The sequence below is a fragment of the Athene cunicularia genome, assembly GCF_003259725.1.
Source record: "Athene cunicularia isolate RWA chromosome 8 unlocalized genomic scaffold, athCun1 chr8_part1, whole genome shotgun sequence".
In the NCBI taxonomy this organism is placed as follows: Eukaryota; Metazoa; Chordata; class Aves; order Strigiformes; family Strigidae; genus Athene; species Athene cunicularia.
Window position 1 is genome coordinate 3,560,124 of NW_020799109.1, and position 15,235 is coordinate 3,575,358.

Below are 15,235 nucleotides of genomic sequence, written 5' to 3' on the forward strand. Positions count from 1 at the left end.
AAAAAAAAAAAAAAAAAAAAAAAAAAAAAAAAAAAAAAAAGTCTGGTTACGGGTAAAACAAGTCAAGCAAAACTATTTATAATAAACACTCACTTTGGGAGACATTATTCCCAAGTCCTAAATATAAGTAGTAAAAGAAAACTCAGTTGCCGATGGGCCAACAAAAATTGTTGAGGTCTACCTTACTTAAACATAGAAAGGAAGAGAAGCTGTTCCCTTACACACATAGTTATCCTTTCGCATACAGTCCCTACAGAAATTCACTATTATTGAACAATTTTTTTTTTCGAGTTGCTTTACAAAGCAAACCATTGGTTCAGCAGAAGCTACCGCTTCCACTTTAAAACTGTCTCAGTTCAAAGAATATTTAGTGTTCCCAAAAGTCACAGTCCTGCTGCTGCTTCCAAACAAGCTCCAAACCGCTGCCACCTGAAACAATGGTATTGTGAACATACAGAGAAGGAGCAACAAGCTCTAGTTGAGCCTCCCTGACCTGCTTAAGCGTAGTATCTACAAGCTTTCAAGCACGCTGATATAAAAATACAGACAACGCCGGTAGCACCTGTATCAGCCCCGCAGCGGGTGCCTGCCTGAGCAGCTGGTATGTTTATAGGTGTGCCGTCCTGCCCTGAAACTGCAACGTTTGGGAGTGTTGCTGCTCAGTTTTGTTTAGCAGATTTTTGCAGTAGAGAACGGGTCTGCAGAAACATATTTCAAAGCAACCATTTTGTTTCGTGGGACTATCTGAGATCCTGCACTCTAAAATGATGGCTGGCCACGTACCGAAAGTTAGGTACTTCAGGGTGTCATGTGAGAGCATCAATAAACAAAATGAAGTTAAAAGCACATAGATAAAAATGAAAGCGATGAAGCACACACCCCTAGGGGGTCATGACTCACGGCCCAGGGATTGAAAGCCTTTGCTACGGAGGAATAAGGATAAGGGTTGCATACAGCAGGCTCTTTAATGGCATCTCCCTAATTAAAATTATTTCTAAAGGAAAAAAAAATGTCTCTCTCCAGGACTGGAGAAACAAATGCTACCTTAGATTAGTGAAACGGTAGCATTTTAACTGTGAGGAGAGTACACGACCTATCTGTAGCTATCCCATGTCAATTATTCTGAAGAATCTTTTTATATTAGACATAGGAAAAAAATCTTTATAAATATGGGCTGTTTTAATATCCCAAAGCAGGAGCAGCAGGTAAGAACTTACCATTTTCTGGCTGGTCCTTAATATCAGCTTCACTTGGCTGGCTGGGACTTTCAGATTGACTTGAATCTGAAAAACATAAAATACAGCCAAAAATTACAGGGTCTGCTGTGGAAAATAGATCAGAGGCGCCAGACTTCCTCAAAAGGCTGAGAGTACAAACTAAGGACAGGAGTGTTGCACTAGGACATGATAATGCAAAAGTCCTGTGCCTAGGTAATATTTTTGCTACAAAAAAAAAAAAAAAAGGGAATCTTGTTTACGGCACTACACAGAGTGCCTGGTGTGTGCGTTAGCATAAATTAAGCTTTGAGAATCCTTCTTTTTAGAGAAGGCATATTTAAACTACTCTCCTACATGTTTTTTATAATGCAGCCTCTATGTTGTATACAAACCAGAGCCTTAATCCAACACATAGTAAAGTCTCAAAACATATTTTCAAGCAGGCATATAAAGGTAACTAAGCAACACTACCAAGTCGTGGAGATTGTTGTCTACACATTTCTGGAAGGAAATCTGCAAAAACTGATAGAAGAGCTGATTTTGTCATACTTTCGCAGTGGTTACAGTACAACCAGATCACTGAAATGTGCTGCCTTGCCCCTGATTTGCAGTGGTATAAATGAGACCAGATACTGGATGAACTGCTTTAGAACTTGTGCAAATAATGGGTCCTACAAACTCCCAGCTAACACTCTCCAACGAACACAATTTATTTGCCTAAAATAATAAAATGACCTATAAAAGGATATGTGTAAATATGAGTGTTTTGCATTTTTTACACATTATTAACTCTACTTTATGTGAAGATGATTGCTCTTTGGTTCAAAAATCATTCTTAGCAGAAGCTTTAGTCAAACAGTATTTTCCTTCTTAATTATTTCTATCGCTATGAATTGGGAAAAAACGGTCCCTTTACCTGTGTGGAAAAATATTTTAAAAAACCACCCTCAAATTACTGTTTTCGCAATTAATACGAATAGAAAAAGATTTCCCCCCCCCCCCCAGAAATTGTTCTGTAATTTATTGATCCCATTAAAAAAGTTTTTGCCGTGAAACAAAACTCAAGAAATGAAACCACTTGCTACTGCATCAAAAACACCCCGAATCGTGCCAAACCTATTTTCTGACTCCACCTTGACTTTGCAGAGTTTAGAATTAGCTGTCTGAAATTTGACCACATTTCAGTGAGAAGTCAATGCAAGATCAAAAGGTCATGACACTTAACTGTGATTAAATTGAAAATCTTACTTCTATTGCAACAGAGTGATAACACCACCCTTTCTTTTTCTTTGAGGTATTAATAGCGCTGGAAGAAGCAGTACTACTAGTGACCTTGGGTCAAGCAATGCTAATTTATTGCTTTAAAAAGGTTCCTTGCTTTTAAGCAAATGAAGATTTTAATTACCGCAGAGCACTATAAAGAAAATGCCTATTTTAAATATTCAAATTTTTTTTTTTTTTTTTACCTGCTGACTGTATGCATTAGGTATCATTCAGAAGCTTAGAGGACAATCTTGTATAAATTAAAAACTGCAAGTAAAAAAAAGTGCTCACAAAACAAATTTTGATAAATTTCAGAATATAAACATTCAGAATATTTAGCAGAGAAAGCTTCAGTCCTGATACTTCTATTTAAAATCAATGAAATTCTCCTAAAAAGCGGAATGTTTCCCCGTGTGTCCAGAATCCATTTCCTCTCTTTTGTAGTTATTATTTTTAATAATTTCTCCAGTGAAGCTCAGTGAAAAAAAATATTATTCTCACTTCTGCAATTTTGTTTTAAATATTGATCTTCTGAGTTATCTTTAACTGTAGCTCAGATCAGAGACAGCAGATAGACTACCGGGTAATATGCACAGTGCTGTTATATTCTGGACACTAGATTTTGGCAAGAAGTTTCACGTTTCTGATACCGCAAAGGTAGAAACAAAGGTAAAATATTAGGAATGTAAAATATTTAGTTAACATTCAAAGTCAACATTCAACAGATTTCATTTTACAGGGCAGGCATTAGGCTTTTGCTTGTTTTTCAGGTTTTTCTTTTCCTCCATGGTTCAATCAGCGTTTGGGCTTTATGTTTAAAGTAAAGTCAGAATTCCACAAAAAAATTTATATCTTTAAAAAAGTTACTGCAGAAATAAGGGACTCAAAGCATCTTCTCCTTTCAGAATTTGAAACAATCCAGGGAAGCAGCGAGAGGGATGAGGGCTCGGTGGCAGCGGCAGGAGCTGGGCTCGGTGCTCTGAGCCCCAGGCTGGCACCTTCGCTCCCCAGCACAGCCCTGCAGCCGGTGGGCAGCACACAGAGCCCGAGCTGCTCCTGGATTTGGAGAAACAAAGTACTTTTGTTTGTGTTGAGTGCTGTTTTTCCAACACCAAAGCTAGTGGCACAAGAGAGACTCTACTGGCCGTAGGACATTTGTTTGCATACTGAATCTTAACTTTCTTCTTTTATTACTCCGGCTACTGTGATAACATTTCTCCTAATTCTGTTTTCCTGCAACCCACCCCTTCTGCTGAAATTAAATATTAATTTCTACAAAAGACAACAAAGGTTTTAACACAATTCTTCATGGAGAGGCACGGGGCAATAAAATGCAGGACAAGGTAGAATTAAAACCAATCTATACGGCGGTAGAGATCACGGGAGGCTACCGAAAACATGTACTGGGCAAGCGTATGCTCAGCATTGTTATGCAAGGTGGCATCTTGTGGAAACCCCAGATAAGAAGACTGAGTTAAGGCACTTAGCCAAAATGTTTATATGCAGAATTTTGCTTCCCTGATTTTATTCAGATGCCGCAGATGATCCGGTACATATAAATGTGCCGCCACATGGTTAAGGGATTGGCAAAATCAGAGCCGTTGTATTTTACAGTCTTGCCTAGGACGAGAGAGTCTTGCTCAGCCTCCACCACTCGCTCTCTGCTTTTTCAGCAGTTGGCAGTAACTCCTGTCGGGGCTTTTTTGTTGTTTTGCACATGGAAACTTTAAAATTCCAGTTTTCTGAATGTTTTGTGTTTTGCGGGCTCGGCTACAACGGGAGGGGGAATGTCTGTCCTGCTGAGTCAGTTAGCCAAACAGGTGACCGGAGGAATAAATTAATTTTTGCCCATACATAATGGATATAAATGGAAGATCGTTTTCATAAGCATTTGCATTAAATCAATAAAATCACTTACTATAGAGCAGTTTAACAATTCATTTGATTTTCTCTTTTCTATATATTTGATAGCCACTCTGCAAAACAGTATACACTTTATGCCTATTTTCTTTAGCAACAACACTGCCAGTTAAATTCTACCACCTGCAATAATTAGAGCCATTGGAAAACATACAAAACAAAATATACAGTAGATGCGAGCCCCTCTTGAATCCACGGCCCCCTGCGGCAACGAGTTTCATTGGTGCCTTAAGCTAAGGCTGGTAGGAAGCCAAAGAATCTGTATATTACAATAAAGTGCATGTTATTAAGGGGAGGATTTAAATGATTTCAGATGGAGTTGGAAATATTATAGTGAGGAACCACTATTAAGATTGCTGATTTAAAAAAAAAAAAAAAAAATCACCAAGGAATCTAGTTTTATATTTAAGGAAGCTTAACCTTGAATAGCACAATGGGTTTTATTTGGGGGCTTTTTTAGTTAAAGAAAAGTTAGTGGTTGGAATTTTTAACCCTGAACTGGCTGGAGTTAGCTTGAGTGTGTACACTGGAGTCAAGGTTACTGGACAAGAGAAGCTGAAGGGGATCCGGTATCAACTGTAATCATGGGGAAACAGGATAAAAAGCATGTCGAACCTATTTTACTCTCTACTTCCAAGAATCAACTATGATTAAGGGATAAAGCAAAAAAAAAAGCCCCACAAAACAGGCTATTTTTTTCCAAAAGTAGCGTTTCCTACTACGTCTGTATTTTGTGTTCCTCTTTGGATCTGTTTCTTAAGCATATGCTACCCCAGCGTGACTAGAGGTAGTTACGCCTGAGACCCTGGTCTGCCTGAGCTCAAACCGTAAGCAGGCAGGGACCTTCAGCTCCAGGACGGAAGCTCTGGACTTTTCAATACGCAATTTTCCTTTTCAGCTGCAGCAGGAGCGCAGCTCCAGCCGGGCTGCACGACGGCTGCGTGGAAGCAGGGCTCGCGGCGCTGGAAGGGAACGCTCCATTGTTTGGAAAGAATAAAACCTTCCCAGGAAAGTCTGGCCCGTGGACAGGACCAATGTCAACAGACTGACAATGTTGTTCTTTTTTGTAGACCGTGACACAGACGGTGAAGAGTTGTTACGCTCCTCCACCAAAAAAGCCCGCTTTGAGTGTCATGGCACTTCCCAGTGCTAAACCACCACATGGCTACCTGACTTAGGAGAAACGGGATGTTTTCTTGGGCACTCGCACTTTCTCGACACGCTGTGTTTTCCAGGGCGTGCTGAATCCAACCTTGGGTGGCAGTGACCTACAGGCATCGGCCTTATTGTCTGCTGGTCCGCGCAAACCGAATTAATGGGTGTCAAGATTATTTTTTACCTAGGTAGAGCCAGCCCCCGTCAGAAACCAGGCCCTCGCTAGCAGCCAGCATGCTAACTCAGGTGGAGATGCATCTATCCTCTAAACAGTAAAGGTGAACCCCGCATAGTGGAGAAAAAAAATTACTGGCGATGCCAGATGAGCAAGGCTGTGCTGCCACTGCCCATGCTGAGCCTGCTCTGCAGCTAAATAAAGCGGGCTCCCTCTCCTCCACTGCCAGCCCAGCACCTCGCAGAAGCACCGCAGAAGTGCACAAGTTAAATTTTCCATTCATATCATGTTTTAGGGGGGGAAATATTGTATAATAAACTGACATATTTTATTCAAGTTTCAGAGTCCTATTTGTAATAAAAAATTTATATGGCTGGGTTGTGTTCATGCAATAAATTTTTCATCTATAATTTTGGGCATGGATTCTACCAAAGATTTATATATGTTAAAAAAAAAAAAAATCTAAATCATGCTCCTTTATATACAGTCTTACGTGGTGAGCTTAAGGGATTTACAAACAGAAACCAGCACCAGGACTGAGGCTTTTTTTACACTCACTTTCCCTTCATTATGCATTATAATATAAACACATAGGGATTGCTCCATATATGCTACAATTATTATTTACGGCTATTTTGGTGGCTACTACTATTTCTTTTGAGGAAGGCCTGGCTCTCCGTTTAACTCCAGCCACCGCTTTCAAGTCAACTTTTATAGGGAGTTCAAAGTGCTTCATTATCATACACCTCACCATCACACATGTACATATCCGTACCAGATTTCCAGTTTTATTTTATACCCCCCTGTACAGTACACCCCATCCCCGCAGCTCTCGAATAAGGTTCTGCAGTGGTAAAATCCCTGCGGTGCCAGCCTGTTTTTTTTTTTTTTTTTTTAAGGCGAGGACTCTTAATTCCTGTACACTGGGAAAGAGATTATCTTTGATAATGGAAATGTAAATCAAAGCTTGCTGTTGTTTATTCCAGACAGACATTTGTGTGTTAAGTCTGTTTATCAGGCAACACTTTGTCTAAGCCAGGAAGTAGTCAGCCTTTGTAACAAGATGTATGCAAATGATTTTCCCATGAGCCCTTGCCACAAAACTTTTGTGGCAAAAACCCTCCTTGTTACTTCACCAGTAAGACGCTACTAAGCTACCCCGTAAGTAGACTAGCAACAAAACAGCTAGCTAGACTATGCTGATGAGTTTGAATGAGACCAAAACATGTGCCCACAGTCTGTTGCTCGGTATTGTAAGCAGACTTTGTGTATTACATCTGTTTATCAGGCAACACTCTGTCTGCTGGGGCGGCTTTGTACCAAGGTAGATGCAAAACAAAGATCTCCACAACTCCCTGCCTAACTTTTTTTGGACGCTGAAATTCCCGATTACTTTCCCCGTCATAGGAAATAAGAACGCGAAACTTCACCATGAGGCTGCGAGACCCTAAAGCTGTATCAAAATGGTTTCAGTTTAAATCAACTTTCTTTGTTCTCACAAGCCCATAAATGATTTACTGCTATCGTGTGATAGCCTAGAATGTGGGGAATCTGTGTATTCCCATATTTGTTCCTTGATATTACAAACAAGTATTTGATTCACTTCTAAATGTTTGTTTTTAAAACAGTTTACAGCCTTTGATTCCTGCTTACTGATTCATTTCTGGAACATTTTCTATTTATTCCTTTGCAGTAGCAAACGTTAATTTTGACTTAATTCAAATTGTCATCAAAGGCTTCCTTAAGAAATCCCACAGCACAGATTTTATTTGTTATAATAAAATATTCTTAAAGTAAACATCATGCGACTGTGTTTTTTTTTAATTCCAAGAGATACAAAAATCCGTTACCCAAAGGATTCAAATTGGTTCAGCCCTTTTTCCTAGACAAAATAAACACTTTAGGACTTTACTTGTTTGTATTCTCCTCAGTGGTGCTGTATGCATCACCAGCTAAAAACAAAGAAACTTTTAGCTGCTCAGACAAAATGCAGAAGCTCCCCAAACAACGAAGCGGGGGGGTGGGGAAGCATTCAGAAAGTCTGACAGTCCATTCAATATAGGGATGATGGCCATAATGCATCCAGGGTCCCCTTGCTAATTAAATATGCATTGGCACAGTTTTGATCGATGCAAGCCATGGATCAGATGACACACCTGCAAAATCTTGAGCCCAGAGCTCCCAGGAAAAGGAAAATACAGGCTGTCTCCTTATCTTTGTTTTCAAAGGCTCTCAATTTCTGTGCTTAGATATCTAATTTAATTCTCTCACCCCTCAGCAAACTGGATTAGGAAAGTCAATACTGCCATTGTGCATCGACAGGAACACACAGCTTTCCTTTTATTCAATTTAGCCATGACCTTTAGACAAAGATAATGACAACTGTCTAAAAGTAAGGTAAGGCCTTAAGGAAGACCCTGCAGCGGGGCCCCTCTCGCTCTCTGCGGCTCCTCCATCGGGGAAGAGCCCACCAGATATGGAGCAAATTCAAATATCATTTTTCTCCCCAGACCGCAATGACTAGCTTGGCGGAACGTCACCCTCGGCCGCGGAGGGCTGCGTCCCACCCCGAGGGGCCGGGACGGTGGCCGGACCCTCACGAGCCGTTTGCTGAGAGGTGGCACCGTCTCCGGAGGAAGCTCGCGTGCCAACAGCAAGCGCCGAGCACTTGCATGAAGAGGGACTGCGCTGTCCTAATTTTTTTCCGTGGCTGTTAGGGAAACAGCGAAACGGAAGGGTCAGGGAAGTGTCGGCCGTAGCTCTAATTTCTAATTTCTGGCTCTGATACTTGGGAGGAATTGTAATCCTAGAGCTAAGTGCACGGTGCGGAGAGCCGCACGCAACCGCGCTTCGCTGCGGCAGAAGGAGGAACCGGCACGTGGATTTTCCTGAAGCTGAGCTGAAGCCAATGGAAATGACATTACTTTCCGATAGGTCTCGCATCAATATTTTTACCAGCCTTCCTACATTAGATAGCATCTTTCTAATACGTCTGTAAGGAAAGGACAGAGCACATGCTCTAAGCTAACGAACAGCTATCAGACAGTAATCCACTTTGGTACCTACAGATACAGGTTTTACCTGAATCAGTGATTTAGGCATATAAAAATTCATATTCATTGAGCAGCCCAGCTCTACAAAATGTTAGCTTCCATGCTGCACAATGTTTTAATGCTGCAGTATTTTTTTTAGCTGCATTTAAAAATATACTTGGCATTTCTAGCTGTGGACCAATATTTTTCTCATGTCTTTTTATACAGATTTGGAGGGAAAGATATTTGTAATGGAAAAAAATATGTGCAAAGTTGGATTGCTAAGTTTCTGTAATCTTGGGAAATAAAAAAAAGCAGCCTATGTAAGAACTACAAGAAACCATATGGATCAACAAGAGCTGCCCTCAGATCCCTGGGAAATATAAATTAACCTACATTTCATCATCATAAACCCCAAAATAAAAAATCTAATTAGAGTCTCTACCCTCAGATTCACTTCTAGAAAATTTGCTTATCCCCCTCACAAAATGATTTACAGTACTTATATCCATTTATTCAGAGTGATTTAAATTTATTGAATCATTCCAATTTTTAGAGAGCTTCCATTTGGATCTGTATGGGTTTCTAGACATATGCAGTGCTCAGTTATTTAAAATTAATTGCAGTACAATAATTTTAAATTGCTTCACACTATGCGAATCTCAAGTGCTTTGAAATATTTGAACCATTCTATTTAGAAGCCATCAAACTTCTGAGCACATGCATCAAAGAGTTGTTTTAAAAGCCGAAGGGCCGTACTGATGATCCCAAAGTGCAGGTGAGCACGGCTCTGGGCATGCTCAGTGCACATGGATCTGAATTTATAGAACAATTCAACAAATTCTGCCCGAATGTCAATCTTTAATTAACAAAAACGGATTCTGTAATAATTTCAAACCACTAAAAATTTTCTAAAACTAGAAAAGCACTGTTATAAAATAATGGCATACATTAAAACTATTATTACTTCTAATGTATATTTATAGAACATCCTTTTATCCTGGAAATTAAAACATCTTATTAACATTAAACTAAGCTTTACAATACCTCTGTGGGAAAGGTGAGCATAACTATGCCCACTTTACGCAGGGAGGAAGGAGGCACATAGAGGTTAAGTGATTTAACTTTAGAGACACAGTTACTAAAGGAAGTAAAAAGCACGGGGCTGAGCTCTCAAGCCGCTGCTCTAGATAATAAAGTATCATTCCCACCAATACAGCTATTACAATGGCAACGGCAGTGCCCGCTTAGGAAGCCTTCAACTACATTATGTAGAAAATTACTTGGTAGAGTGGATCCAAAGTCACCTAGAAGGGATATTTCCAGTCGCTCTCAGCTCCTGTTTCACTCGCCTTTTTTTTTTTTTTTCCTTGAAATCACTTCTACATTTATCTCCAGAGTATTTTCTAGCTCGGTTTAACAATAACAACAACAGTATTTAAGGTGACTAAATAGCTGGTTTTGCATTGCCTGACTTCATGCATAAAGGCAAGTGAAGATGAAACTGTGTGATGAGCAGATCTGGTAGCTTTGGTCAAAGCCTCCAGGTCTGCTTCTATGTAATTTGACATTGGTGAGTAAACCAACATCAGCAAGGCAGGATTATGTCCACCATATGGTGAGACTCCATTGGCGGTGGTACAGTCACCCAATTAATCTCTATCCCCCACCATCCCCTTGTTATTTATTTATTGTGACAAACTCATCCTTATGGGACCCAAGGCGGGGAGCTGTGTATTCCCAGGCTATTCTGGGCAGTGCCCATCCTCATTCTTTATCCGCGCTGCCCAAGCAGTAGCTGGCGGGCTGGTACCTCTCTTCTGGCCAAGACGCACGGTGCTACAAGGTCACGACCAAGGAGGCTCTCTAGATTTTCCGTAGCAGACAGGAATAAAGAATTTTTCAAACCTGCCCTCCATCAAAAAGCCAAATAGAACCCACTCCCTGACAATGAGCACAGCCCTCTCAGACTGCTTTCCAAAGCTCGCCTGTCTAACATCACACGAATAACCCAGCTGTTTCTGGAGACCATCAGAGTGTTCATATATTGCAGTCTGTGCCTCTTGCTAAGGTCTCTCTGCAGCCGGAGCTATTCAAGGCTCTGTCAACCAGCAAAAACAAAGCAAAACCTTCACCAAAGCAACAAACCGGGCAAAAGCCCCAACCTCCTCCTCCTCCTCCTTTTTCAACCTCGCCCGCTTCTCCTTCTCCTAAAGGACAGGTGAAAAATTTTCCTACGATTAACCAAAAATTCAAGTAAGAATCTATACATCAAACAGAATAAAGAACACTTAAAAAGAACTGGTACCTCAAAGAATGGGCCCATTTTCCCTATTGAGGATTATTCTGTTTCACACAGAGAAAAATGGTGTTGACAATAAAAATATGTGTGATTATTTAAGGACTAAACAAAAGGTGAACTAATATCCTATGGAGTTTTTGTCAGTAACAGATTAATATCAAGTTACAGATGGGGCAATCTGAACAAAGTTTAGGTACTATTTTTTTTATTGTGGATCTACACTAGCAGCCCCGTTTCCACAACTCTTTTTCATTTTGATGTACCTGACACTTTTCCTCTTGGCTCCCATTTCAGATCCTGTTAAGTACATATTTGGTTGTAGTGGCCAAATTTTTTTTTTTTTTTTTCTGGCAGATGTCTTTTCCTTGTTCTGTGCACTCCGAGGAGTTCAACGTGGCATGTGAAAAATTGCCATTTCAGGTTTTCTTAAGCTTTATGCAAAATAAAACTGCTGGCAAAAATACATAGATATATAAAATTATACAGCAGAAAAAGCGGCTCGAGAGTTCCCTTTCCTCCCTCCCTACCTTCCTCTCTCTTGCCTTTGTTTCTGAAAATAATTGCAGAAATATTGCCATCGGCTCAAAGCCTTTCTCAAACTGAAAAGTCAGAGGATTTTGCCCACAAAGAATTGCCACTGATTGCCGCTCCATGGATATGTTTCTACTCTCACAATATTGCAGACTGCGAAGAAGAACAGAGAATTACCATAAAAATCAGGACGTGTTTTGTTGCATCAGTATCATGTTGGCATCAACAACATAGACTCGGGCAGAAAAAAAAAAAAAAAAAAAATCAGCCTACTTGTTCTGTGTTTCTGCTGTGTTTGTAAGCCACGCAAGTGGAAGATAAAGTTAAAACTCGGAGAGAAGTTAACATCCTGCAGGCTCGGTACAGAGCCACCACGCTGAGTTACAGCAAAATCTGAGGTACAATCGTCATAAATCATGGAGAAGTGGAACTGTGTCTACATCTCAAAGGACAGTGGATCATTACAAATATATGAAAGAGTTGGGCATATATATATATGTAAGGTAGGATTCCCTTCCCCCCCACACACACATACTGAAAAAGATTAAGCTCAATGTGTTGACTCTGAAAATACAAGCTAAAATCCATTTTCACTTGGTCCCAGTGCTGCAAAACTAAATTCTGAGGAAGAAAATTAAAACCAGAAAAGTCCAGAGCTCTCAAAACCTGTAACTACACTGTGTAGACAAAATTTTAATGAAACTTTTAAAGCCATGGTTATGATCTGATGAACAGACAGCTTGACTTGATTACATTTTTAAGTTTCAGTTTCTATTTCTGTTTTAAGATGAAAAAGATCATAGAGTGTCAGAAATTTGAATACTGAATAGCAAAAGCTCTTGCAGGTTTAGAAAGCATATAGAAAAGCTGGCAAAAGAAAACGCTATTCCATTGCCACCATCTGCTTTCTGGCATATTGAAGAAACTTTACTAACAGCAACATTTTCTTGCATTAGAATATCTGCTAATTAGTTTTGTTGTAATTTTTTTTTTTTAAATTACCTTTTACACAGAAGGCAAATAGCCAGGTTTTTTGGCTGGCTACACCTTACACCACGACTGATAACATTTTCACATTAAGTTCAGTTTACCTCACATTTTCTCTATCAAAATCCTATCTTTAGCATAGTCAAAGCCTGCAAAAACTTTGCCTTGCTGAGACTAAAGAAAAAAACATCAAACATACGAAGTGTTAAAAATCGCTGAATAACTCAAAGGAAAAAAGATAATTTTGAAGGCGTTTTGGCTGAAATCTATTTTCCTTTGAATTGCATGAGTGTTTTAAAATGTTAAAAACACTACAGAGTGACTAATGAATGTAAAAGAATGATAAAGAGTATGGGTCCAGTTATCAGTGATGTGCCTAAAACAAAATAATTTTGGACAGTCTGCCATGCAAATATTGACTAAAATGTCATAAATAATGTCTGCAACAAAGGGAATCCTGCAAAGGATTATTCTGTTGTACTTAATGCATTGTAGAGCGTGCCTTTTAGCGAGCAGTATGTTACAGAGCCTGAAAACTTCAGTTGGGCAAAAAAAGCTAAAATTTCCCCGATAAAAATATTACTAATGTTTTGTTTGGTTTTTTTTTTTTTTCAGAAACAGACCTTCCAGAAAGTTCAAGGTACAGTGTTACATGTGGAAAATGGTTCACTTAGAACTGGACTTTTCAAAAGAAATGCGTTGTCCAAAAATGAAAAATAGACCAAATGTAACCACCTCATTGACTTACGACTATTTCCTCTGCCATTTTTAACAGATTCTTCAACCATTTATTTGCTGGCAGGGCAGAGGCTGTGTGCAGGTCTTTATCATACTGGACTGAAATAAAATGGAAAGACTTTAAGTCTACCACTGCCCTGGGGCAGAGCGGAGAGGCAAAGATTTTGTTCAAGCACTTCTTAGGACCTAATTCTGCCTCTGTTGCAGAGTCTGACTGCACTCGGCATGGAGGGTCAGAAATGAAAATGCAGTCCAGCGAGAATGATCGCAACACACAATTTTATATCAGGCAAAGGATGCCGAAAGGGCTCAGAAACTATTTTCAGAATCTCAGCATTTTAGTAATTTTATTACTTTTTTAATAGCCTTAAAATATGAAGTCAAAATGAGGAATGACATGGGTAGTTGCATTAACAACTCCAGAATACTTGCATCTACACTGACATATTGCGCTATGTGTAATCACAAACAACCCAGTCACTTTTTCTGAAAGTCTAATGGAAAAATTAAACAATCAGGGCTACACTGAAACCTTCTGCATGTGTTTTCAAAAATTCAATTTCTGAGAAAAATTTCAGACCCACAGAGATGACAAATAACAAAGATATTTTACATTTCTAAAGCATCTTTCATCCAAGATCAAAGAGCTTCATCAACATTAATTCTCAAAACACTCCTTTGAAATAGGAGTACTATTAAACCTATTTTATCTTTATCTAACTTGATCTGTTTTCTTTATAAAATGCTAGTTACTGTACTGTCTTTCTAGGTGGAGCATGACTTGATAGGTTACGTAACTTGACCAGAAATACTTACTAGATCAGTGGCAGAACTGACAATGATCATGTTCAGGAGTCAAGAACACTAAACCTTTCCTCCTTCCTTAGGCTAATTAACATCACATATATGCAAGCCGAATTAAGGAGGATAAAAAAACCCTCTACCTTCACGCAACTGAGGTGCTACCAAAGTAAGTGAAGTATCTGGAATCAGCAGGCACATAAAACAGCTGGTAGGAAATGCTGCCGTAGCGCAGGACAGACGGACAGATCGATAGGTGTGTGAGGGTGACAAATTATATCTGAAGAGAACGAGCAGGCATTTGCTGGTTTTGAAACCTTTTGGAAAAAATTAAGTCAAACTTTCTTAACAAAGACGAAAAGTCTCCCCACCGAAACATGCACAGCCCAGTGAGAAGGGGAAACGCCAGCAGACAGAAGCGCTGCCTGCTCTCCCGCGGAGGCGGTCGCGGTGGGGGGCTGACGTCCCCAGCTCAGACAGAGCAAGGGTTTACCAGCTGCACCACGGGTCACCCAGAAAAAGGCTGGTGGGGTATGGAGCAGGGTCTGAGGCCGAAGAACTTGTTTAACGCTAAACTTAGGGTTATTTAAAAATGAATTACAGGCTGTGTTACGAATCATGTAATTCAGTCTTTGGGCCAAGCTTATTCTTGACATAACCCAACTGGAATTACACTGAGGATAAACAGCGCACATTTTCATAAGGCTCCTTTTCTGATCGTTCCTGCAATCAGGTCATACGTGTCTATAAATGATATTTACATGCCTGCTTTGTAACATGGCTGAAATGTTATTGGCGATGTTCTGCTGCGTCAGAAAACAACGTGTATGTGCATGGTGCCTACTTCTGATAAAAGCAGCCCCGTCTTGAGAGGTGTGTTTTATAATCCTTTGTGGTTTTGCAGCAGAGGAACTCTTGGACAGTGAAGAAAAACATTTCAGCTCCCCTGAAAGTTTGACTGTTCCTTTTCAAACAATACAACATGAGATTTGGGACATACTGCTGACACAGCAACATCAGTGCCTCAAAGAAACTGTGGGAAATGTCAAATTTATGGTCCTATGGGTGATTGGTGGAAGGTTTCCCCCCCCCCCCCCCCCCCCCCCATTTTTCT

The 15,235-nt window shown here is 39.9% G+C and overlaps 1 protein-coding gene across 6 annotated transcripts in view; it reads right to left on the reverse strand.

The window, feature by feature from the left end:
- NFIA (nuclear factor I A) overlaps nt 1-15,235 on the reverse strand; it is a 346,337-nt gene that overhangs the window by 113,065 nt on the left and 218,037 nt on the right. For all 6 annotated transcript variants that reach the window (XM_026853504.1, XM_026853499.1, XM_026853503.1 and 3 more), the window contains exon 3: nt 1,218-1,283. In XM_026853504.1, the coding sequence (XP_026709305.1) occupies nt 1,218-1,283 (66 nt within the window). The remainder of the gene's footprint in view (nt 1-1,217; nt 1,284-15,235) is intronic.